Source organism: Corvus kubaryi, unplaced genomic scaffold, assembly GCF_017639235.1.
Source record: "Corvus kubaryi isolate FWS band 111438036 unplaced genomic scaffold, C.kubaryi_AGA036_p1.0 37334, whole genome shotgun sequence".
Classification (NCBI taxonomy): domain Eukaryota; kingdom Metazoa; phylum Chordata; class Aves; order Passeriformes; family Corvidae; genus Corvus; species Corvus kubaryi.
In genome coordinates, this window is record NW_024581108.1 from 8856176 (window position 1) to 8883791 (window position 27616).

Consider the following 27616-nt stretch of genomic DNA (forward strand, 5'->3'; position numbering starts at 1 on the left):
CTTGGAAGCCAGTGGTTAAGATATAAAACAGCAGCAATCTCTAAGGATGCTCAAAGAAACCTCTGGGCTTTACCACACAATTCATGCTTCCATGCATACGTTGACTGCACATATAGAACCTAGGAACTGCCATACTGAGGAACTGAATTGCTCATCTTAGTGTTCAGTAAGGGAGTGTGTAGTGCATCACATTTATACTGCACTGACAATAGCAGCTCTTTATCCTTAGAGCCTTCAGACAACTGTCCAGCCTATGCCCTGACACATGTGGTATTACAAGAGAGTAATACATTATATATATATATATATATATATAAAATATATATATATAATATAATGATACTATCCAATCCAAAAGTTCTTCCCCAATACACAACAAAAACTTAAACTGTAAGTTACATTCCTGGCCCCACTGATGTCCTACACAGAATTTCAGCATTGAAAAGTTCACCCACCTGAGCAACAGTGTGGCTCAGACCTCATACATTCATCTTCACCTTCTTTAAAATAAATAAGATACAGCATGGAATCTCAAGATACCATGAAAGCCAGTTGTTTCAGAATTGAACCCCGCAAAAATTGTTCTTTCATGATGCACTCATTATAGGTACATAAGCTCTTGTCATATTAAGAAAGAAAAATTCACAAAATAAGAAACTGTGTTCCTTTTCTTTATTATGAAGTACCAATACCTTGCATACAACATGCAATTTATTGCTTATTGACATTATTGCATATATCAAAGGGAAAAAAATCAGCCAATATCATTTTATGCAAGCTCCTAAACTGTTCAAACAAAATACAGAAATGCTTTACAATATCACTGAAATGCTAACAAATAATTCAGATTTTTTTCTTATAATAAAAAGTATATTTAAACCTATAATACTTAATCATTCACCTTACTATGACAGATTACTTTTATCACCAATCTTCAGAATCGTTATATTGCATTTTTAAGTTCTTGCGCCATGATAAGGATTGCTACTACAATCAGGTCACGTTACTAGTTGAATTTAATAATGTGATCCTGACATTTTGTGACAGTATTAGAATTTACTGCAAACCAGATTGTCAAGATTTACCAGAAATCAGTCTAGCAGGATCTACAGTTTTCATCCTTGCTCTGCACATCAGTTAGATAAACTCATCAAGTTTCTTCTTAGACAGAAGATTATATAAACGTTTTTGAATTACAGGCTCCATTACTTATGCCTAACTTGTAACTCATTTGTTCCAAACAGGTTTTGTAATTTGATTTTATAACAGGTTAGCTGTGCTTATTCTACATATATAGGTGTCTGCCAATATTGAAGAAAACACTGGTAAATGCATGCTAGAAGCAAATCCAGGATATTTGGATGTGTGCATATTAAGTGTGCAAATTATATAGCCGAGCTCATGATTAGCCCTTTTCCTCCCTTCCCCCTATGATTTGATGGATTTTTCTTGTGAAACTGGAATAGGATTACTATAAACAAAACCACATTGCATTTAAAATTTTGTATTCGGTATTACAGCTTAGTATAAATATTTAAATGTTGCTTTCAAACTTAGCAAATTTTTAAAAATACCAAAATTTTAAAACTTAGAAGACAATTTACATGCAACGTGTTCCATCTGGGTGCAGATTCTCATATACTTAAATACTTCTAGGCTCGTAAAAGCATGTCCTGTCCACAAGACAAGTACAATGTTTGACATCCCACACATAGATTAAAAATAAAGATACAATACAGAATATTTTATTTGCTCTTATATTTTCAATTTCAGTAAGTAGGAAGTTATAAATAGCACACTGAATCATTATATGGTTGATACCAAGCCATGCTGAACTCTTCATACTTTACTCTCTTAAAGACACTTCTTTTACTTACAAGAAGGTTAAAAATGTATATACTTCATAATAAACAGATGCCCTCTCAGTGCAGGACATCACACAATGAAACTGTTCTCAGAAGAAATTTTGCCAAAATATTTCTTATACCAAACAATAAAATTTATTCTCCATAGCTACCTTCCATTCTTCACTGAACTATAAAGTGCTTGGTTATTATAAATAGAACAAGAATGTCAAAGGAGGTAGCTAGTAGAAATTTTTAATGGATAAGAAACCTTACCAAGTGTTACCATCTAAAAGTATGACTTGATGCTTAATCCCAGATCCCTAAACAACCCAGGCAGCACATATTTCATCTTCTCTGCCATAAAAACAACTTTCAGGTTGCTTTCAGAAAATCCTAAGACCTTCACCTGTCTAACAGAGATTTTATCCAGGTTTGGATTAATGTTAAAAGTTCATAAATATTATCACTATTTCCATTTGACTGCTATCAATCAGAATATCAGCAATGCTTGCTGATAGTACTGTTCTTTTTCTGGCTGTATTCCATAAGACAGAGAAATTTGACCAGGAGCAAACTTCCCCTCGTGAAGTTCCTTGTAGCTAGATAATGCTGTTGTACAGTAGGCTATTAAAAATATCAAAGGGGCTTGTGATACTTTTCAAAGTGTTCTACACTTGCACTTTTTCATCTGAAAATTCTAGTCCCTTTCTGTTTGCTTTACCGATGGTTTTCAGCAGCAGCCAACACCACACCAGACCCTAAACTGGAGTAATTGTAAAGCAGCCCTTTATTTTCCTCTGAATGGCTCAGCAGAAGCATCACAAAATTTTTCAAACTTCTCTATTAAATGGTCTTTTACAGAAAGCTTGTACGTACATATGCTTAAACACACACAAGGCCATGAGAAAAAGTCCTCTTCATACAGTAATCAACAACTGGTATTCCATTTTATACAGCTTGAAAATTTTAAAGAATAAAGTTTCATTTTCCATTGCCAACAGAGACACAGAAACACCTAAACCTTTCTGCTACGTATCAGTCTGCTGTTGTCCCAGCTACAGCAGTAGGAAGACATCTGGATCTCTGTGTGTGTACTCAAAACCTCCTCCTCCTCTCCTCTTTAAGCCTGCCTGAATGCATGTCTTGGGGTGACTTTATGATGTGTATCCCATGTCGCTGGCCTATGCCCAGGAATTAACTTTGTGCCTTTCTATGCCTCTAAACTGATGCATTTGCTCACTCATGTAAGCTTTTATCCTTAGGGTAACGTTAGTTCTGCAATATAAGTAATCTTCTCCCACAATATTTTAAGTAAAGTAATTCTCTTCCAAACACTGTAACTAATTTACCTTTTTAAAAACTTTAGTACAAAATTTGGAATTGTTAAGAATTTATATGTTGTCAGCTCTCCTCATTTTCCTGTGCATATATTTCATTATTAAATTGATTGTTTTTTATGCAATTAAGTTATTAAATTACTGAGCTCAGTCAAGATAGCAAGTACTTACAGAGGTAGAGTAGGCTTCAGAGATGTAATTCTTACCACTGAAGAATTCACACAAATAACCCATACAGCATCTCGTTTTGTGAGACTTTCCACTGAAATCCACTGAAACACTCACTGAGAAAATGAGTATTTGAAGTATAATTCCTCTCTGCAAGTACTGATTCCACAAATCAGTTACAGAAAGCCTGACCTACCCTTCTCCTGTAGAGTTCTGAATGTGGTATTTACTCATCTTTTGATGAAAAATTAAAGCCATAAAAAAGGGTTAACTTGCATTTCTACATACAGCCTAACGGGTACAAATAGTCTCTCCCGTGATCAGCGAGCTAATTTTATGTCACCTGGTATTGAAGAATGGAAAAGAAAAGATAAACAGCAGTTTTTACAAGAGTCACTCCTTCCATTTGATATGCCTACAGAAAAGACACCTTTTTGGTGACATGCCAAGAGTCTGCTTTTAGAATGCATCTGTTAAAAATAGAAGTTTTAAGCCACTAATAAGATATTACATTCAAAAGCATTTGTTACAATGCTAATTATCATGCATTTACTTTTTTGCATAAAAAAGCAAAGACACAAGCTTACAACATTAAATTTCATTATTTCACCACATTTTTAAAATTAATAAAGTGCAATTAAAAATGGGTTCCTCAGCTATCTAATTTGCTGTATTATAAGCTTTTAATGGCAGGTAAAAAGTGCCCTATATACTACTGTATTCAGTACATCACAACTTTGCTGCCTGTTTACTAAAGTCTTTGCTGAAACCACAACTGTTAATAGTTTTTTCATAAGAAAATTTTCTTCTGATGCATCAGGACATAACTGTAATAACTTTTTAAAAAATGATAAAATTTGAAGCTAATGCATTGCAAAATAAAATTTTAATTACACTAATTTTGTGCCGCAATCCAAAATACTAGGTGTTCTGAAAGAATTTGTCCTACTGCTCTTCAATTCTGGACTGTTGGCCAAAGTGTAGTATGCAGAGTTTTGGATTGTTTTTTGTTTCTAAATCTAGTTTTAACATTAATTTAACATTTTATTATAGCTTGACTTTTTTTTTTTTCCCCTATCAAACACAAGTCTATCTAGAAGTGGAAGAAGTAGACCATTTTAATGAATGGCCTCTACTGAGACCAAAATATTTAAAATACTGAAATATTAAAATCAATGCTAAGAAATTATAAATTTCAGATACTTTTCATGAGTTATCACCCCAAGAGTTTCTCCAAATCATCTCCTCAATTTTCTCATCCTACTTCCCTAAAAAGAAAAGCAGACTTCTGCTTTCAAGCATAATTCTCCAAAATGCTTGAATTTATTCAATTTATTTTAGAAAAGAACAAGCTATTACAAAATTATTAAATCGCAGGGATCTAGTGATTTAAAAAGCAAAGAAAAGAGTATTTCATATCCATCTTTAAATCATAAAGATGATAAAAACACAGCCTTTTCACAATTTTGCATTAGGTACACTGAAATCACATTTTAAAAGATACCAGGTTCTGCAAATTAGCATAAAAGAGAGTCTATTTCTTGGAGCAAAGCAAGTCACAGGATCAACTCTCACAGACTGTGGATTTACTGGTACCCAAACGAGGCACTGTGCTCACTCAGATCATACAGCTCAACAGATTAATTGCTAACTCTCCCAAGGCATAAGTAGATTTTTTTGTCTGTAGGCCTGTGAAGTACTAATAATCACAGGGTCCAAAAAACACAAGTACTAACAATCCTTGCTATCTCCCTTAAAAAGGCAGGATTGGGAAACTGTTTTAGAAAAAAAGCCTGCCCAGCTGAGCAATGGAGCTAGGCTGTTAAAAGTGCATCTTACACAAGTCCAAACAATACTCCCTGACAGCATTTTAACTGAGAAACTAAACTCATTGCAGCTGCCTTGGTAAAAAGGCATTTCAGCCTATGCATTCCTCTTGGGTCTTACATCCAGCTTCTGTAAGCGGGGAACGCTGAGTCCCTCACCAGGGAGGACAGCACGGGGCACTCACACCTCTGACTAGGGAGGGGAGAGCTCACATCACCCAGCTTTGTCAGCTGGAGCAGGACTAGTCACCCAACACAGGGCAAATATGCTATCTTTCTCTTTGAAAAGAAATTGCTTTAACAGATTGCTACAATAATTGGGATGTGCGCTAAAGTCTCAGTGAAAACAGACACTTTTAGCAAACCTACACCAAGGAAAAAAAACAGAAGTTAATCAGTCCCAATTCCAGTTAAAAGAAGTGAAACAAAACAAATTTACACTTAAATATAGCTCTCAAAATTATTTTAAATAAAACAGAACTCAGAATTTCCTCGAATTGTATTATAATTGAGATTTTAGACTATTCCTAGATGGCAGGATTCCTCTCTGATGACCTCCAAGCCTTCAAGTTCACAGAAGGAGGAACTGAGTACCTATTGACAAATGTGTGGTATAAAAAAAATATGTGTCTACAGAGGTCAACTGTTCCTTCTGCAGAATTACCATACAGCTTTAGAGGAGTTTGGCACAGTTGATACAAGAGCGTTTTTAGTCAACACCTCAGATTTCTGACTTGATTAACAAGGAAAATGTGACCAAAATTCTGAACACTTCGTATCAAATAGGTCATTTCTGTGATAAAAGAAAAAGGTATTACTGAAAGTTACACATCACATATACAGAAGATTTTTATTTCTTTGCTATTAAACTTTGAATCCAAATAGCCAATGGTTAAAAATACTCTGAGAAGAACTGCAGCCCTTCTCAAAGGTAGTAGCAGCAAAGGAAAAAGCGCTTCAGTAAGAATTATGCCATTTCCACGCATCATCTACCATATTAACTTACAAAAAAAGTTCCATGGGGAATTTAGATGTACTATTGCATGTAACCTAGCACAGCAAATGGTAATCCTTCCCATCAAAATGGGAAATCTAACAACTTTTAAGAAATCATATGATCTTATAATACAGCATTTTAGATAAAATTATTTCATAAATTTCCCAAAATGGTTTGCATTCATATAAGGCAGAAAAAAAAGCAGTAAAAGACTTCACAGAATCAAAGCCAAATTTTTAGCTTTTCTTGCAAAAATTAAAAAGTTGTCAAGAATGAAATCTTGATTGTTATTCCTAGAAGAAACCATAGAAATGTGCCTGGAAAATTGCACCATAATCAGGAGTTTGGGGAATTTTTCATTTTCTAAAAAAACAGATACGTCAGTATTCACTGGATTTATAAAACATTTTAATCAGAGAAACCTGAGAAAAACACTTTGAACACACTGGTGGACAATAAGCAAGTAATCAGTCTCCTCCTTTCTAATTTCTGATGCTTGCAACTGCTTAGATCAGGCATGTGGAACTCATCTGTGTGAGCTTTTGCTTCTATTCCTCACTGGACAGGATCCGCAAAGCGTGGCCCTGGGTGTGCAGGCAGTGTGGCTAGGGAAAGAGTAAGATCAGTACAGAGGTAATACCTTGTTTCCATAATAGGAGCATTCCATGGCAGAAATGTGCACTGTTTCAGTGAACCCAAAATATTTTCATAGCAGAAATTTCATTTTATGTATGATTTCTAGGCAGATTTTCCATTTCTATGAGTTTTCGCTTCGTCCTGTCCAATAAGACAAATGACCTTGTAGCATCCTTTTGCAATTTTGACCATCCACATCACATTCATAATATCCAAGACAACACTTGAGATAATCCAGGCGCTCTGGGCTGCAAATCCTAATCTCTGGAAACCTTCTGTTCCAAATGAAGAAATTACATGGCTGTAATATACAGGCATGACGGCAATCCTCACCACGAAGAACACAACTGTCATCAGCACACCATTGATGATGTTGGCCTTTGAAGATCTGGGATATCCCAGTACTTCAAAAAACCACCTGCAAAAGAAGTGTTCACAAATACCAGGCAGACTTGAAGCCATCTCATTAAAACTTATTCTATGTCATGTTTCTTTTTAATTCATCATTTATTAATTCTTTCTACCTTTATTATTTCTAAATTATTGCACTGTGTCTTGGCTTAGTTAAAAATTCTTCTGCTTAGCTGCACTTTTTACCCACCACTTAAGCTGTGTATGATATCCAGTATATTGCAGAATAACACACAGAATATCCTGATATGAATTGTAAACCAGTTGACAACCAATGTGCATTTCAGTGACTATTGTGTAATATACATTCATAAAATTATCTTTTAAAATCATAAAGACATATTTATTACTTGCTATTATAGTTCATACCAACAGCAGCTAAAATTCTCTTTGTTTCACTGAAAGCAATTCTAAAATTGCATTTCGATTTGGTAATCCAGGTGGAGCTCTAATTTCTCATAATTGGGATTTTCTGACTGCTTCTGTTCAGCCCAAAACCAGAACATTTTCAGAACCAGACATTGTAAGCTCTTGATCATATCACATCTTGGAATATTATGCAATTAAAAAGATAAATCTCCCTCTCCATCTACTACTGGGTCATAAATGGGTTTTAAAAAAGAATTCTTGCAAATTTATTCCTCAGTAGCCAGGCATAATTTATCTATTGCCTAGCACACAGAACCCGAGGGTTGAAAAAGGAACAACAGACTCCTCTAATCCTTTGTTATTCACACTTAAACCAGAATAAACACAAGTAAAATTTGTGCAGCAATGGCAGGCAGAACGAGAGCAAAACAACTTAATGAGGGATGGGGAAAAGAATGAAATAATCTGGTTTTTTCCAGTAAGATACAAGGCTAAAATTATTTAACAAAAAACAGTTCTAAAACTGGTTTTAAAAGTAATGTTTAATTTAATTACCTACAGATTACAACCCAGGTAATTATAAATACACTAAAAAGATTTGCCAGACATCCAGTTCTAACAGAAATATTCCAGAAATTCATTAAGCATGCAATTAGGACAACTAAAATACAGGCACTCGAGGTGGCAGTCCAGCTCAGAAGCAGGATGCCTCACCACAGAAACACTTACTGGCATGATGAAGAGAAAAACCTGATATGTTTGGTCAGACTTTTACAATCAAAGCCTTTGCTTTCAATGATATATACAATGCAGAAAAAAAGTAATGTAAAAAATGGTTTTCAAACATACTGCAATATGCCAGTATAGGTAATTGGACATCTAGCAACTTCCTTCTCCCAGCAAATTAAAAAAAAAAAAAAAAAAAAAAAAGTCTGTAAATAACAGTTACCATTACAGTTTTACCCACACAGTTCAGAATTAATTATATAAATGCTGATACTAACATTAAATGATCTAAATGCTTGGCATGGAGACAACCTCCAATTAGAGAACCCTAACAACACAGACAGGAAATACACAGACAGTTCTGAGATTAGAATATCTTTTTATATTTTAATAAGAGCTCTTTTGGTAGTACTAAGAATGCAAACAAGAAACATAACGTAAGTCGTTATCATTATCCACTTCTTACTGTCTTAAGGGTCTGATTCACTTCAAATGTAATGGAAAAAAAAATCATGCACTAATGAGATGACATCCCTTAGTGCAAGGGACTTTATTATCTCCTGCAGCAATTTCTGCTTTTCTGAGAGAGTGTTAAATGTCAGTATTCAAAGACCCATAATCTCACCATAGGCATTTTGAAAGTATAACATAAATTACTTTTAAGAGCCAGATGTACCACAATACCTCCTAACGCCACAGTCCAAAAGGTAAGCGTCAGTGTAGGAACCCACAGGAACCCAGCATGACATCCTATTTTGGTAGAAGCTGGGACAACAGCCAGTCACTAGGGCATGAGTATCAATATAAAACCTTTTTTCTTCATTAAGTCTGAAGGAGCGTTTATTTAGTCTTTAGTTTCTCTGCACACAGAGCACAGGCTACGACACTGTAATCTACTCCTCAGCTACACTGGGGCAGAGGAGAGCAGCCTTTGGAGAGCTCCATAATCTCACCCTCTCCTCCTGTATGTTTGAGTTTACCAAACTAATGTTCAAAAGGGATCTCAGCACAATCTTTTTTATTCGTAAGAGCTCTGAGGAATGCTACAGTGTCATAAAACACTTCAGAGATTACAATCACAATGCAGTAATGGGCAATAGCCTGTCTGCAGGAGGAATACAGTTTCTATTTGCCTTATCCTTTCTCTAACAGACATCTGGAAAAGAAAACAGATGCCACACATGCATCAGTAAAGCAGGAATGCACTCCAAAAAGCATGGGTAAGAAAAAGGCATCTGATACACTGAAAGTTCTCATCCTACATTGCAAAAAATTGGAGGAAGAGGAGAAGACTGCAGCACTGCTCTGTACCAAAGCCCCTCACCTGAGGTGAAGCCTTTCTGGGCAAATTCCTATCCCCAGCTGCGTCCTGGTGGCTACAGAGTAAAGAGAGAGGCCACCCTCCCCACAGCACCATGAAACTCCAATGACAGCCTTCCCCTTGCTGCAATGTGTGGCATTATCATCCTCCTTGTCTGATACAGCAGCAAATCAGGTAGAAACACTTGAACCAGCAGCCAGGGCAGGCTCTGACTCTGCAGGAAAAGCTTCTGCCCCTTTGTTCTCTAATCACAGGTGTGAAGACTTACTATTTAAGATATATTTAAGTGCTCAAAATACAGAAGTATTTTTGAAAGCAAATAAAGAATATACATTCATATTATTCTAGACATTCATATGCATATATTAATATTGATCCACATGTGTGGGATATTGGAAAATAGACTTCCAAGTTATACAGGGCAATGCAATTCCATTCTAGGATCCTGATGACAATATTATCTTGCTTCTTTTCCTGGTCCACGATACCAAGAAAAAACATCCATACTGAAGATGGCTTCATTATAAAAATTATATTAGTATACAAAAGTTAGTAAACAATATTTTATTTGTGAACTTTTTTGTTTGGCATTTTCATAAAAATCTGGCATTTCATAAAAAACCTGGCCTAACCTAAAAAGGAGGTCAGGGATGAATACATTAGTTACACTGTTGCAGCTATAGCAGCAAAATGTTTTCATAGCAAAAAAGACTTTCATATAGTAATCCTTAGTTCAATATATATAAATTCCCTCTCAGCAGACATACAACAACTATAAAAAGACTTCCTAAGTGACAGAAATAATAATGCAGATTGAATTTTAAAAGAACTATGGAAAAACTCCCTGACCACTTACCGCTGATTGACAAAAGGAGTGGAGAACTCTGCAAGCAGACGGAAGTTTCCAAAGTAAGCCAGGAGACCTTTGCTCTGGTTAGCAAAACAAAACAGACATACAAGAATCAACAATGTAGATGTGAAATTGTCATCGAGTCTCTAAGTGTACACAGAATGATACATTAACTTCTTCAATCAAACTGAGTTTGCCAGCTGAGGCCACCTTTCTTGCACTTTCAAAAGAAGGTTTATCACAAAAGCTGCAATTGTCCTTCAGGTATTTCCAATCAGTAGCTTCTTACTTCAAATAAATCTTTATAAGACCTACAGTTAAACGGCCATGGAAAGCTAACTAGAGAAGACCTGCACAAGTAGTCATAGATTATTAATTATCATCATAGTATTACTGTCTAAAAGAATTATAAGTATTTTTGACTTTTCGATGTTTAAACAAGCCCAAAGAGAAACACTGTATCCTGAAGAAAAATCTCCCTGCATTGTTTTAGGACCATATTTCGCGAAAGCGAAGACGAATTCTCAGCTCTTATATGACAGCAGGAAGGGCACGTGAAGCCCTTTCTTCCCTCCTGCAGAGGGCAGGGGCGGCCCTTTCCAGCAGCTCTGCCAGGTCCCTGCCGTGCCCGTGGGCCGGAAGCCGGGCACAGCTCCTCCCTGTGCCACATTCACACCACACCCCTCCAGCTGAGCCCTTTCCTCCAAGTGACACAGCACAGCCTTGGATCTGCCTTATCAGTTGGTTGTGCTGGAAACAGTATCCACTTACACAATGGCTGGGTAAACAGCAGTTTGCAGATGTAGAGATAAAAAGGTCGGGGGGTTTTAATTTCCATAGGTTTCCTGATCAACCTATGGAGTGTGTGTCATGATTCTTCCTTCCCCCATCAAGCAAGCAAATACCCACAACTTCAAGCTTCTCATGTCAGTTTGCACTACACCAAACAGAAAATCTGTGTGTTTAACCAAATTCTTTCCTATCCTCAAAAGTCAATTTGGAAATAACTTACTTAGGAATAACTTTCTCTGAAGACAACAGACTGGGAGCAACACACTGATATCCATGGGCAGAGCTATATCCACATAGTAATAAATGCTTCAGAAGAAGTTCACACTAACACTGTGCTTTCTGTTTCCTCCAGAAACAACTAATGAATTTTCTGTAACGGGGATTAGCCTTGGTAGTGGTATTTTCATTTATCTAATATTCAGCTCTAATTCACTTTCATCCATTATAATATTAATAGATGTAATTATCTTCAACCAGAAACAGAGTATTTACTTGTCAGTGTACTTCAGCCCCTTTAAACAATTACATGGGAAATCTGACAGTAATCTGGCATCTCAACACTTTTAATATTATAAGCCTGGGATTCACACAGTAGGCAGGGAAAACATCATTATGGTTGGAAAAGACCTTCAAGATTGAGTCCAATAATTAACTGTGCTCACCACTAAAGCATATCCCCAAGTGCCACATCCACACCCCTTTCAAACTTCCAGGATGGTGATTCCACCGCTTCCCTGGACACTTGCCTGACCACCCTTTCAGTGTAGAAATTCTCCTACTATCCAAACTAAACCTCCCTCGCACAACTGTGGCCATTTCCCCTCATCCTCTCACTTGTTACCTGGGAGACAGAAGCAGAACATAAGCACTTGAAACCATTTCCTTCTAACTTTCCAACTAAATATTCAAGCTTGTGGTTTTATTTAAAACCCTTTTCTATAACCACATGAAAAGCTCTTCTGTCAAAGTCTCTTTACAGCAAACACTGAGAAAAGTTTTTAAGTTCAATGAAGTTACACATTTTTGTTGGAGTGTAACATTGAAAAGGCATGCCCTTACCATAAATAACCGATAAAAATATTTAAAAATAATGATTCGAAGTATAAATATGCCTCTCATTAATTTTTTTTCAACATTAAGCAAATAAGGTCTATAAAAGCCATGTCTGTAATCTCATCTGCTTATGTTACAAGAAAATACAGCACTTACCAGTACAAAATAGTAAGCATACAGAGCTGCCAAGTGATGTATTACAAAAAATTTGTCACCAATTGCTTTCCAGTAGTAAATAATAAGCAACAGATCTACAAGAGAGCAGAAATAACTATAAAGAACAATTTATTATACAACCATTGACCTCAGAAGAGTTTTTCTAAGTTCTAGAGATATACCAAGATATGGCATCAGTAGAAACCCTCTGAATTAATGATCTCTGAAGAGAACATTTTTATCCTAAAGACTTTACTTCAGTCAAACCATTAAGCAGCAGTATTCTCCCAACAATTTCCACAAATGGTTACTTTCCACATCACTGGAACTACAGATGCAATAACCTTAGCCAAAGTATTTTGGAAGGAAAAGGTGGATCCTGAATCTCATAGTGACTTTTCACACTTATGACCCCAAAAATCTGGAACAAATGACAAAAAAAAAAGGCAGGAGGGTCTCCAGGGGGCATAGCAAGCATACAAATACGTGCAACAAATGCTACTATAGAGAACCTCTGAATCAAAAAGTAATTATACCAGTAAATAGGGAACCATTTACCAAAAATATTTTGCAAGAGGCATTTGGAGTAAGAATCATATTGGTTTTATTTAATCCAAATTTTCCAGTTACTTCAAAAATGACATGGCAGACCCAAGTTAGTGTTATAAAGAAAGCTTTAACATAAAACAAAGCAAGACGAACAACAACAACAAAAACTTTCTTCTCCCATGATGGTCTGAGAATTCAGAAGATTTTCTTTTCTGTACTGGAACAAGCAATTTCTGTCCCTACTTCCTGCAAATGAGTACTTTGGACTGGAATATTATTGACCAAGGTTCCAAATCGAAGACTTTACCCCTGTGCCTTGATCTCTTTTATATTCGCTATCCTCAGGCAGGGCTCTACATCATCTGACATAGCTGCTTCACTTCCTATTAATAATTAAACATCAACTATATAGGGAAGTGAGAGAGAATGAGTGGCCAGGTTGAGATGCCTGTTCAAAGGCATTCATTAATTCATAATGAAACTTTAATGTATAATTATTCAAAAATAGATACTGATTAATTTTAACATGGCAGATGAAGCTATGAAAAAAAACAGACACTTAAACTACTGCACAGTTTAACTGAGTATGCTGATCACCAGATTATCACTTCCACTGGGCTGAGAAATCTAGTGTGAGATAACCAAGTCCATGGCCCAGTCTCTAACCAGAGACTTCATCCTAACATGAGAAGTTTTCACTGAAAATAGTCCAAGTCACAAGTTTTTGCTTTGATAAGCCAGTATTATCCCCACACAACAAAAAAGAAAGCTCCAATCCATTTTTTGTAGCAACATTCCCATGCCAGTGTTAGTTGACAGCAAAACTAAGAACATAAAACATATGGAGGAATAAATAACATACCAAGTAAATAATATTAAATTACCATGTTTCATACATGAATAAATTTTGACTTAAATGAGACTAAAAGATGGGCAGGCAGGATCCTATGGTATCATTTGCCTCAGCTTGTATCGAGGGTTACTAAAATTCTTCTGCCAGCATTCTGAGGTCACAGGAAGAAACTCATGATAGAAGAGTTAGGAGTTGTAGGCACTGTGAAGAGAGTGAAGGGCACTGCTCTAACACCTTCTCAATTGGCCAAGGGACAAAACTGAGCTGGAGCTGGTGGTTGCACATCAAACCATCACAAAGCCACACAGTGGCATTTCCTCAGTGCTTGAGGAGATAGTCCATCTTTCATATCCACTAGCAAGATCCTGTGATTTCCCCACAACCCACAAATCCATTAGTGATTTGAAAAGCCACAGTAGAAATTGTATTGTGTGCACATATCACATCTTCACCATAGTGGCTCAGTATAAACATACAGGTATAGTGACTCAATAGAAATAAACAGGTTGTGCATGTTATATACATGTTGCATAATTACCAGAAATGAGGTAGCCTGTGGTAATAGCAATATTCAGCTTCACAATTGAAGGGTCACCCCTGCAAAGATACCAAAAATACATAGTTACAGCCTAATTTACAAAAGACATACACATCTCAAACACAATGCCCATCAGAACACATTATCCTTGGCTCATCAGTAAGGTATTATGCAATCTAGTTAAGAAGGGTTCTAATCATAAAAGTGGATTCCTTTCCCACCCAGATAAAAGATATCTACTAACCACCCTCATCACGATCAACCCCTGCCTTGGCATAGAGACTGCCCCAAGAGCCTTGCTAGAGACTTGAACTGACACCCAGCAAGCACTCTGAGCTGGCTTCTCAGGAAACTGAGGATAAAAAAGAACAGTGCAGTCAGTGCCTCTTAGCCCTTTAACTGACACTCTGTGTCTCCATTTTTGTCTTCTGCCAGTGCTAAAACTTTGGTAAGGATGATAAAAATATCTTGCTCAGCTGGTGCTTTTTATATTCATTTATAGGGATAAACAGAGCAGAAGGACACAGGAAAAGAATTATTTGCCAGTTCTTTGGAGCCAAAGAACCTTTGAGCAGAAATGCTTTTCAGAGTAGTTTCCACACCTTCTATCCCTTCCCTTTTGGTGCCAAATATTCAGCAGGCAAAGCTCTTGGTAGCACACACAACTTCAGTTTCTACAGAATGTTCAACAAACCCAAACTTGTGAATACAGCTCAAGAAAGGGAAGCATCCACATTACAGCAAGCAATGTTTGTTCTTCCCTCCACTGTCCTCTGTGCACTCCAACTTTGAGGAGTTTGGTAAGCAAGTCTTTTATCCTTGGCATAAGGATTGGAACTTAATTTTTTAATTAAATTGTGCAACTAATCTAGCTATGTTTTGTGTAAATATGAATTGAGCTTCAAGTGACAGGTCAACAGATTCATAAAATGTGGACTGCTCAAGACAAGCTGTGAAAGTAAGCCTTGCTCTAAACCTTTCCAGAAAAAAGGAACCTAACTGTGCTTACAGCCAACTCCAATACAAAATCTGCCTCAGCCAGAACACAGTAAAATGCTATTACTTAACTATTTTTTCTTAATCCTGTTGGAATTGAGCAGTGGAAGAGATTTCCTGTATTATTACAATCTGATCACTAAATTCTAAGGCTTTCTTAGTGTCTAAAACTAACTGTTTCCCTCAGTGAGAGGATAGTTTACAGGAAAATAGGACTCACGAAGCCAGAATTCTGCTGCTAGGTGAAGAAAAATCATTACCAGGAGAGTTTGGAGCTTACTCCATCTATTAAGACTGGCCACAGAGGCTCTTTTAACTACTGCTTGAAATAGGAACATTTTTCCATGGTTTCAAAACCTGATTTCATGAGCTACATAGGTTGTGGGCTGAGTGCTTCTTTAGGTTTAGACATAGAGCATAAACAGATGTGTTCTCATAACGTTAGCAGAAACTCTTTACATAGAGCCCTCATGTTAGAGCTCCCAGCTGCAGCAGCATCATAACTAAACTTTTAAGTGGTCCCAACACAGTTCAGCACATCACCACCAAGATTAAGCCTGTGCTCAAGAGCCTTCATATTCTCCAGAGAACATGCTAAGGACTGAGTATATGAAATTGATTCCGTGATAATGGTAGACATGACTTAACTGGATGGGACAGGGAATGGTTCACTTTCCTTCTTTTTTTCCCCCCAGAGAATGGTCACTTTGCAACAAACCTTCTCTAGGCTTTCTAAACCAACACTTCAACAGCATATATGGCTGCACTGTCCATCTGTCACACCCCTTCAAGAGGAGTCCATGTTAGAATCCCAAATTAACTTCAATAAATGGAAAACTCAGAATTTAGTCTAAAATCTTCCAGATTTCTTGATCTATCTCCTTGAATAGAAAGTGCAATGGAATTAATGGGCCCTGATGTTTGCAGGCCAGTTTTGATGCAAGCAAGAGTGTGGAATGACAAACAGGGAGTGACTTGAATAAGCAAATGGGAAGAGCTCTCTGGTGATTGCTAAGGAGGTATGTGTGGCAAACATGCACAAGCAGATAGAACAAATGAAAGCCCACATGACTGACTTTTTTCCAACTTCTTTGCAGATAGAGTCATATAAAATGCTAATCAAACACCAAACTTGAAAAACTGTAATGACTGTGAACAGTAATAAGAAAGAGCTTGTTCTCCTACGAAGCTACAACTTAATCCACTTATTTACATCTTCTCCCTCTCCTTATCTGATCTCTACCACCTCCACATTTTCTACCGTGTGATCCTCACCACCACAAAAACAATTTCTACACCATCTATGTTAGCTAGTCTCTAATACATACAGAAAAAAAGGAAAAGTTTTATGAGAAGTCCTAGACCATCAAAAAATGTATACATACACAACACTGATGCTTCTCTGGAGCTTACTGTCCAGCTTACTGCTCCAGTCTTTGTTATGGTCTACTGTATCTATTTTCAGGCATTACCTGACAGTAATACCACATTTTCTCTGCACTGAGCCCAAACCCTTTGCAGGGTTCAATGGAGAACTTTCACACAGATAGACACTATCCAGATCTGCTACAGCTTTTCAATTTCACTTTTAAATGATTACTGTAAATAGCAGAGTTTCAGTCATACTGACTTAGTTACAGTTTACTCTTTAGCAATTTTATATGCTATTTCAAATCAATTGCTTGTATTTTATCTATTCCACTTCACAGAGACACACTGAAGACATTAATACTCACAAAATAATTATCAAATTTTCACATAGTACAGACATAAAAATGAACACATCACAACTGCATATTTTAATGGAAAATGAAACAATCATTCAGTACTTAATACATTGCAGGATTTTTTTTTCTTCTCAATTATGTTATTTTTACTGTGTAAACACAACATATATGTAACATGCCTTACCAGATACGGTCAGCATTAACAGCATCATCGTACAATAAAATATATAGGCAAAACCCTCCAACCACCAAGGCGTGGAACGTGGACACTGTCCTGAAAAAGAGATCACAGTCACAAGGAGGTACTGCCATTCACAACTCCCCCTGCTTAAGGCAGGATGTTTCCAAAGGCATTCTCGACTGCACCCAGATACTTCTGTGGAAGACAATCATCTGTTCTCTATGCTACATCTGATCACTTACACAATGACAGGTGAGAAAAACAGTCAAAAAGAAGGACTCTTAAAATGGGGTGGGTCTCGTGATATTAGATACAAAATAGAGTCTATTATATCTTAATATAAAATATTAAGATATAATAAACTGAGATCCAAATTTTCCTCTAATTATTCCATATATTAATGAATCCTTAAATACAGTATGACATCTAGTTCTCTAACAAATGTTTTCTGTATTGTCCTATTTGCTGGAAAATTTGTATGCTTTTCATACTCAGATTAGCCCAAGAGTCCTGCAACAGCAGGTTTCTCCTTTCAGGCACCAAATTAAAAGACCCATAATAAATCTAGTTTGGGTTTGGAAAGTGGCATTAAATGAAAAACCCTAAATTTCAGATAGAATTTCTAGTGCATTTGAAGTAGATTCTGGTTTTCAAAGAGAAAACTTGTATAACAAAAGGTTGTAGCTGAGTATGTGAGGTATAAGAGCTACAGGTTTATATCAATTAGTAGCTCACAGCTTTGTATCGGACAAGAAAAGTATAAAATCAAACTCACAGTAATCAAGGTTGCCTTGTCCCTACCTGGGTATTGGACACTTTTTTCCCCTGAAGACAACAGTCTCCAGTATACAGGCTGCATGCACAGTGTAGATAGACTCTGCATGTTAACAAGCATTTACTTATAGAGAAATACCTATTTACAGAAGCCCCAGCAGGGTTTCTGCCAGCACACAGGCCAGGGCCACTCCTGCCCTATTGAGTCCACATGTATTCTTGGAAGGTAGAACAATGCAACAGGCATGAGTCCAAAATGTGTAACCTTCCTCCTCTAGCCATGGATTTAACACTGCTATAAGCTGCATCTAATACTGTGTAACTACTGTCTGCTTTCCCACTTTCCAAGTGTAACTAGAAAGAAAAAAAATGATGTGAAAAAATATCCATACTGAATCACGGATACTGTTTGAAAGATGAGAACTAAGTTCAATGCTGTGTGATTGGAAACACTTCACACCATATTCACAGCACCAACAATATGCACACAAATGTACAGATGCTGTATTCTTGTCTTTGTACATATTGAATACATGTATTTGGAAGTCATTAATAATTTAAATGTCCTTAAGACACTCTCAGGAGTCTAAGCTCTACCATGCAAGATTTGAAGAAAACATCTTACTTCCTACAGAAGACTTTGCAAAGAAAGAGAAAGTTATAATCCCTACTCCATTTATATTGTTATCTATTGGCAATATGGAAGATTCTGTAACTTTTCATAAAGGAGACTGTATTTACAATTTTTTTCAAGAGTGTCCCTCTGCTATTTTCAGCAGCATTTTCAACAGTGTTCTAGAAAATGAATGATTAGTATAATATGAGTAGTCAAAAGCTGGATGAGAAAAATTAATAACCATTATAGCACAGGCTGCCCTCCTGCTCTCTCTTCTTTTAACAAAGACAGAAAATTTAATTATCAGAATTTTAATGATAATTAATAGTTTAATTAAAAGGTCTACTCTCGCAACACAGGATTTAAAAGGATAGGAACTTTTCTTTCTTCTTGAAAACAAAGTACAGCATGCAGTACTAGTGTCTGAGAAATACCTGGAATTTTTGAACTTGAGGAGAAGATAATGCTGCAAGAAGGAAAATTTGTCCTAAAATACAGCTCATTAGTTTACAGTTGCAATTTGTCTCTGAAGAGGCTGTTTATCTGAACCTTAGTGTTTAGAATACAAGCTATACACAAGTAGAGCACTTGAAGGGAGTGAAATAAAAATTAAAAAAAAAAAGAAAAAGAAAAGAAAAAGCAACAGATTTCCTCCTTAACTCTGGACTTTGAAGCTTCTCCGTAGAAGACAAGGCAGAAGGGAAATAGTACAACAGTCCATTTTAATATGGAATCTAGGTCAAGCTATCAAGCTCTGTACATTTCCTTGAAATTTTTGTCAAAGTTTACATCCTTTAACCCCTCATTAAGCTGCAAACAAAAAAAGTTGCACTGCTAAGCTGCAGATTTGCTCCTTTATTATTGAGTATACATATTTTTTTAAAAACTAATTAATAGCAGCACAAGCATGTATTATAGGAGAGATGACAGGAATATATGCACAACAACTTGAAGAGTTGGGACAAAATATAGCTTTTAACTCACTTTGAGTGTCTGCATACTTTAGATGCCAGAAGCAATTACTTTATTGGTTCATAATTCTTGGAAGGTCAGAATGAACAAACTGACAGCATGGAAAATACAGTCAAGAGCTGCAGCTCAAATGCTTGATTACAAAGCCCTCCAAACTGTAACAATATATTTTCAATGCTACAGCTCATTTCAGGCAGATGCCCTCTTCCAGACCCAGCTGAGCTGATAAAAATGCATAACCATCCTCTGTGCCAGTTTCCTTAGCACTGCCAACAGAATCATTTGTGTGTGCACTCCCTGCACCAGTTCAATATAGGACAAAATAGCAACCATCTACTTTTAAATAATTTAAATTAAACCAAAGGATTTTACTGGGACATAGTAACTGTCTCCACCTGCAGAGGTCTGCAGAATAAATACATACTCGTCTACGTTCTCTGAACTTGCAAGATACTCCTTGAGGTATCTCTTCATTTTGGTGAAATACTGGAGTGACAGGGCAGTTTGACAGAGCACTGTGTTTGGTTAGCAGAGCTGAAGTAACACAAGCACAGCTAGCCTTTCTTTCCCTTCATGCCCTCCTCAGTTATAACATCCACAAGATGTTGATGAACCATGCTTTGTGTTTCATGCCTTCTAACTCCAGAACTGGATGAAGCCTGGGATCATGACCCATATGTGTCCTAACATCCACATCCTGCTATTAACCCCTAGGTAAAGAAAAATGTGCAAAGAGGAAAAAAAGGACATAGTCTGGGGTACTGTATCAAGTTGAGCAGTTAAACACCTTACTAGAAAGTAGCCCAGAGATTATGGAGCAGCTTATTTCCAGCACACTTGTGATGTGTAAAACAATTCATGTTATTATGCAAAGCACTACACCAGCATAGCGCTACCAGGCATGGGGTAAGTTCTCATAAAGCCTATTACGCAATTCAAGGGCCATTTGATGTGGCTTACAGACAATAGTTCAGCTTCAAATGGAAACAGTTTAGTTTACTTTCCCTGTCTGCCTCTATTGTTAATTGTAACAGAGAGATAAACCTAAGGTGCAGTGATACTGTGAACTGGCATCCTACACAGTTGTTCTGGCAGATAGGTAATTATTCGAAGATGGAACTGAAATCAAAATGGTGCCTTTAAGAACACTGCAAGTGGACATTTGCCAAATGGAAGGGCAAGGCTATTTGAGTTGTTAATGCTGCCTAGAACAATGGAAACCACTTTAGAAGTATCCACCAGATACTAAACAGCACTGAGGAAGAATCGCTTTAAATTAGGGGAACACCTGAAAAAATATTTTAAGGCTGTAATAGGCTACTCAAAGTCATACTGTACCAATTAATTCCAACTGGAGAACCTTGTGTACTATACAGACCCTTTCAGAGTAGTATGTTGCAAATAAAACCTCATTCATCATCCCATTTTCAATTACTATCTTAGGCTTCCTTTACGGCTTAAAAGATTGACTGGGCCAAACAAGTTTCTAAAAGTCCTGTATCTGAAGAGACAAGTGTAATGCAGGTAGATCCATCCCACTGATGGAAGTGCAGAAACACAAAGGGAGTGAGGAATGTTTTTGGACTGAGTTTCCACAACTCCTTCCTGCACGTGCACCCTGTGTCTGCTACAGCTTTCCCCTCCTCCTCCTCTTGCAGTCTCGTTCCCCAACACCACACACATGTACCTGACTCTCTTCAATACTGCACCAAAGCTTCATTAAATTCCTTGGAAAACATTAACTTATATAAAGCAGTTTATAGTGTAGTAACACCAAGAGAACAGAGAGCAAATTGTTTTGCTCCCAAAAGCATGACCAGAGATACACTGGGATTTAGAATAAATTGCAATAATTTTGATTTTCATATATGTTTGAAAAGGAATTTTATATGAATTTTATATCTCTTCTCTTTACTAGAAGCATCACAGAGCATCCCTTCAGCTTATTACCTCTCACCAGTCACTGTTTTCTTTTTTTACTCCCCTTCACTTGGGCATCACTGTCTAAAAAAGCATTTAATGTACGAGTGTTTGTAATGCTGTGTTTCCATGAAAGGGCCTCAACCTTTCACATGCATAATTTGTTCAGTGCCTGGAGCCAGCCATCTGATCTTAACAGATATTTAACTAATAGGGCTTTCTGCAGTCTTACACATACACACACAGATGGTTCAGGTGTCCATGATTTCAGGTAGGTCAGTAGCTGCTGTTGTTTTGAACATCCTACCTTGAATTCCATTCGATCTTCCTTTTTTGGCTGAGATTGTTAAAACCAGGTGTTATTCGTGTTGACACCCAAGAACTTAAAACATGGAACAGGAGCTGAAATACAGTAAAACTGGCCACAGTAATGCCAATAGTCGGGTTGCTGAAGTAAGCCATTGTTCTTCAGCCTGTGAAGAGAAGCAGAAGGTAGTTTCACTCTGTTCTCCATTTAACTATTTTAAGCAGACACAGAAAGTGTTTTTGACACCAAACTTGTCAACAGAAATATTATTCACTAAAAGTTTCTACCTGTTCAATATTTCTACTTAAGTATTAACAGTATGAAGTAGGCCCAAACATTTAAAATAAAAGTTGCATTTTGGTTTTGTTTTTAACATTTGCGTATTATACATTTTTGTGGCCTAAAATTGCATATGTTTTATCTACACAGAAAGGGCAGTGGAGACCACTGACCAGCGCAACCACCAGCTCTGAAGCCTTCACTCCTGTCCCAAGAAGCTCTAAAGTTAAAACTTGTTTCATTATTGCCAGATTGACTGCTGCCAACACAATTTTAAAGTGCAACAATGAAATCTGCTAAGCATAGAAGAGAGGTTTTTGGGTCAGCTCAGAAAAGCAATATCCTCACTGCAGCTCTGTTTGCACACTTCCAGAGGCAGTAGTTCCCAATTCACACTGTGTTCACAGTTGAGAGCTTGTCCTTGTGATAGTCTGCAGGCTCTCACATTTGAGCTTTTTTCCTTCACAAAACTCCAAACTTCGCACAATTTCACACACACTGAAAGGCTTCCTATCATCACAGCTGATTGGCTTTTCAGTTGCTGGTTGTTCAGCTATTTCATGAGGTCTAAATACCAAAACAATTCCAAACATAAGTGTCAGTCTCTAAATGCTTCAGCCATTTCTTCTGAGTCACCAGTATTTGCAACATTGAATGATATTTTCCCAGAAGCCACAAACTTCTGACATACATCTCCAATTTGACAGTGAAGTGGTTTATACTCCAAGACTGGCAAAAGTAACAAATTCAAAAAAATGTCAATTTATATTACATTGAACAGAAAAGGGGGAAAAAAGCCAAATGGCTTCATTTCAAATATTTAAATATTTTTTTTAATATCTGTAAAAACCTGCTGTCGCTTATTTTAGTTTTATTTAAGAAAATATCTAAAAATAAAATGAAGATTTATAGCATAGCATAATTTGATGTTACTACAGAAACCTAATGGTCAACAAAAGTGATCCATTATATAATACATTTATGTCCACCTTTATTTCACATGCATTACAGATTGACTGAACATGCCTTAGATTTTCGCAACTCTATCTGCATTGCTGATGGTAAGAAACTTGAACTTCAGGAGAAAAAAATTGAAAAAAAGTCCACCATAATAACAAAATAACAACTTTTTAAAAAATTAAGTACACTGTTCTCACTTTGGGGTGTAAATGGTGAGTATATTGAAATACATATATCAGAAAAAATATACTTTCATCTTCAAAGATTTAGAAACAGAAGGTTCAATGGTCTCAAATTTCTCCCCCTCAACCTCTTTCTTTTCTATTTATTCTCCCCAGAACTGAAGTTAATAAAACTTCCTCTGACTAGTACCCACAGAGCTACATGTATAAAAACAGAATGCAGGACAAGTAAGAGCAGAATTTACTGAGTGAAACCTGCCTCTATCATCTGGATTTCAAGTGCTTACTTCAGACCAGCTTTAATTCTGTCCTAGGGACTCCACAGCTCTTGGAACATATTGGATGTGCTCCTAGGGCCTATCTTCCTGCCCAGTTGAACCCAAAAGGAATCCAGCTTGCATGCTCTGGGACAGCTACGCAACACAAATCAAAGGGGGTGACCAGATGATACAGTTTGTAAGTGCATTTTTAATCCAAACTAAAATCTTCATGTACACACGCTGCAGTGCATTGTATCACAATTGATTCCAGTTGTTTTCTGATGACCTGTTCTAATGCAGCAGCATATAAACCCTGCATACTTTTTAATGTTACTCTATCAACACCTCCAATTTCAATTACTATCCTGAATATTCACTGTTCTTGATTCTCTACATATTTCTCCCTTTGCCTCCACTGACCAAGAAGATACAAAATACAAACCAAACTTTATACCTTTTTCACATAGTTTAAAGTACCAGAGACAATGGGTGTTAGGCTAAATTTTCTAAAAGCTTACCATTTAAAGAATAAAACAATCAATTTAGTATCTACCAATTTAAAGCCGCTGAGAAGCACTGCACAGTGTCCAATTCCAGATTCTACCCCCAGGGACAAAACTTTGTTATTACGTTATCTCATTTGTAGCAACCAAGTCTTCTCTTGGACCACGTAAGGAAAAAAAACTCGGTTTAATTAACGAAGGAAGCTGAAATCCAGGTTAAGTACAATTCTCTTCAGAAAAATGGCAAAACCACTGAGCATCAATCACACCTACTTCATCCTTTTGATAAAATACAGCAATTCTCATGATGCTACATTTTATTCATCTGCAGTGACTGCACTAATACCTCTGAGTTTCAAAGACATTGACATAATCTCTTGGACAAGAGAAAACCATGCTTTGTTTTGTTTCCTTAGTACCAGAAGATTTTATTAGATAAGTAATGCTTCAGCATTTGACAGGTGTTCATTTTAGTACAGATTATGGAATTAAACAAACCTTCCAACCATCCCTTGAAAGAAATGCATTAGAAGACTAATCTTTCTCTTAAGGAGCCTGTGGAGGGAATTAATTTTTAAAAAAGGTACTTGCATGGAAAGCGTATGATCTGACTTTCAGCAAATGCAGAACCATGAGGTCCACAAAGGAGAAACCAATGATAGTTTTAGAGATGAAGAGAGGCAGAGAAGAAATTAATCACTAAGCCTCTGTGGTTGGTGTCACAGACACTCAAGTTTTTGCAAGTCTGATTTCATATATGCTTATCAAGATGCTGTTTAAGTATATTAACTACCAAGTGCAGAATAATTTCATGTTTTACTTCAGCAATTAAGAGCGTCATATTTTAATTCAATTCAAGGACCAGCTGTAAATATAGCATTTCACATGTGACGGAAAAACAGTTCAGCTATAAACACTTTATCATATCTGTAGGTTATTTTCTCATATCTCTAGGTTGTTTTCAACTGTATCCTGTTTAACATGAAAATTAACTGTTGTTTACCAGATATTCTTTCCATTTACAAGAAAAATTATGTGCGTTGCTGAACCTAAACGGTTTGTTGCATTGTGCTTGTTGACTTAAAACAAGCACAATAAGCTTCTGATTACAAATTTCTTTGACAGAGGCCAAAGTCAGTAAGTCAGGCAGCTTCAAATACACTGTGGGGTTTTTTCCAAGTATCTTCTTGTAGCTGTACAGCAAAGTCTGATCAAGATACAGAACTTCGTGGATTATGCATGAGCAGACACTTTATCACCCAAACTGCATAGTCATTGATTACTGTTCTGTCAGCTGATACAGGGTTTGAGTTAATGGGAGGCTGGGTGGGGAGGAGGTTTAGTGTAACTACTTTGTAATTCAGGAAAAACAGTACTGTGTACAGGTTGGTTCTTCACCATTAGTATTTGCCTTGCTTACTCGAAATTACTGTCTTAACCATTAAGTTAACTACATACGATCAGAACTTCACTCTTGCAGCTTTTCAATGTAGTCTTTAGGTAAATAAATATTACCAAATATTTGAAACTAACATTTTTCAGCAAGGTATTGCTTACATGCCTAGTGTGATTTCAAACTACTCTATTGACCCAGTAACTCTGGAAAGGCTAATAACAAAGGGTTTTTCATCATACTCCACAAGAGCTAAAAATACGTTGGTTTTCATTTGCTATTAACAAATATGCAGTGGTTTTCCTGCAATTCTGTTTCTACTTGAAATTTAGAAGAAAAAACTCAACAATATTAAGATGCAACATCCATTCATCCCAATATGAAAACACTATGAACTCCTGATAGAAACAAGTTGGCACTTAATGAAAGAGTATAAAGGAGCAGAAGAGTTATCAAGTGTTGTACCATCAAAAGCATTTAGCATTTATGTTCTCCTCATCTTACTGTTTCCCCATCAATTTTTCACATCACAAAAATAAGAAATGTAGCAGTATAGCCACAAGACATGGTAAGAAGGTGCAGTGGAAGGTTTAAGGCCCACAGCCCTTACTTTGCTCGAGACCGGATTTCAAGATGAGTTGGATCAATTTCCAAACAAGATTACACCGTAAAGCTGATAGTGATACCAGGACATCGCATGAAGTACTGTGCTCTCCTGATCCGCTTAAAACTGAAAGCCAAATCCAATAGCTGTAAAACTTGTCACACCTATGTGCAGAGAGCAACATTGGACTACTGACTGTTTGCACATTTGATAATAAGCCCAGTAATAAAACATCTGCAGTGCTGGAGCTTTGCTGTGCACTTGGTTCTGAATGGTAGTTCCTATTATTGATATCTTACTCACCTCAGTAAGCAGCGTTAAGGAGAACCGCAACAAAATTCAAGCTACTCACACTTAAGCCATTCCCTTTTCTATTTAAGGCTATTCACACCCTAAACTCCACTCAGCTTTCTGCTCTTAGAACACCAAAGAAACCAGCAGATACGGTACGCTTTTCATAAAGACAGGGTAGCCAACGTGAGGTGCCCGCTGATACCATTTACCGAATTTCCTCAAACCCCGCAAGCAGTCTGGAGTTGCAAAGCCCTGAGAGGGAACCCGCAAGACTTGGTGGGCGCGGAGGGCCCCCAGGCTGACCCCGAGGGGCGCTGCCCCCGAGCCGGGCATTACCTCGCCGTCCCGGTCACTCGCGGCGCCCGCCGTTTGCACCGACCCGAGCGGCCGCCGGGCGGGCGGGCAGGAGCGCGGAGGCAGCGGGCAGGAGCGGGCAGAAACGCGCACCCGCCGCGCTCGTTCCGGCCGCGGGCAGGCGCTGCCGCGGCGGAGGGAGGAGGCGGCCCCGCGCAGCCCTGCGCTGTCAGCGCGCCCCGCGCCGCCGGCTGCGGCCCTCGGTCCCCGGGGACGGCCCCGCGCCGAGGGAGGGAACGGACCGCTCCGCGCAGCCCCGCGGGGCGGGGGAAAGCGGCCGCGCCGCCCCCGCCCCGCCAGCCCCGGCCTCTCAGCGCCCCACCGCCCTGATTCCCCACCCGCCGCACCTGGGAGCGGGGCTACGGGGGCTGCGGCGCCGCCTCCTCCTCCTCCATGCCTTCCCCGCGGTGTCGGGGACGGGACAGCCCTTCCTGGGCGCAGGATGCTCCGGCGGGGATCGGGTTACGGCAGCCGTAGCCTTAAAGGGGCCGAGCCGCCGCCGCCACCTGCCGCCGGGCTCCGCTCGCCGCCTCCGAGGGGACGCGGCTTCCCCGGACCCTCCCTCCCTCCCTCCCGCCCGCCCGCCCCGTGCTGGCGGCCGCCGCCCCCTCTCCGCCGCCGCCCCCTCTCCGCCGCCGCCCCCGCCAAGGGCCGCGCAGAGCGGGGCTCGCTAGCCCACGGAAATCGCCCGGGAGCATTCCGCAGCTCCTCAGCGCGACCCGGACTCAGCCGCGGTGACAGCGCACGGCCGGGACCGCCCGCGCGGGCAGCGAGCCCCGCCGGCCACCCCGGCTGCCACCGCCGCCCCTGCGAGCTGCCACCATGGGCTCACGGGGCCCTGAGCGCTGCTGACTGTACATGGTGT

At 38.3% G+C, this 27616-nt stretch overlaps 1 protein-coding gene across 2 annotated transcripts; it reads right to left on the reverse strand.

Moving 5' to 3' along the window:
- Positions 1-658: 658 nt before the first annotated feature.
- Positions 659-27299, reverse strand: LOC121665634 (TLC domain-containing protein 4-B-like). Of its 2 annotated transcripts, none has more exons than XM_042030136.1 (7): positions 27099-27299; positions 21923-22088; positions 17337-17426; positions 14430-14488; positions 12490-12584; positions 10495-10568; positions 659-7229 (listed from the first exon to the last, which is right to left on the reverse strand). In XM_042030136.1, the coding sequence occupies exons 2-7, from the start codon at positions 22075-22077 to the stop codon at positions 6914-6916; spliced, it is 789 nt and encodes a 262-aa protein (XP_041886070.1). In that variant the 5' UTR covers positions 22078-22088; positions 27099-27299; the 3' UTR covers positions 659-6913. The 2 variants fall into 2 exon arrangements, with proteins under 2 accessions (XP_041886070.1, XP_041886071.1); XM_042030137.1 differs by lacking the exon at positions 27099-27299 and adding an exon at positions 26734-26877.
- Between the last annotated feature and the right edge of the window lie 317 nt (positions 27300-27616).

Coding starts and splice junctions, on each gene's coding strand:
- LOC121665634 (XM_042030136.1), bottom strand. CDS start 22,077: ATGGCTTACTTCAGCAACCCGACTATTGGCATTACTGTGGCCAGTTTT. Junction 17,427..21,922: donor AAGATCGAATGGAATTCAAG/GTAGGATGTTCA, acceptor TCTCTTTTTCAG/GACAGTGTCCACGTTCCACG. Junction 10,569..12,489: donor ATGCTTACTATTTTGTACTG/GTAAGTGCTGTA, acceptor TTTGCTAACCAG/AGCAAAGGTCTCCTGGCTTA.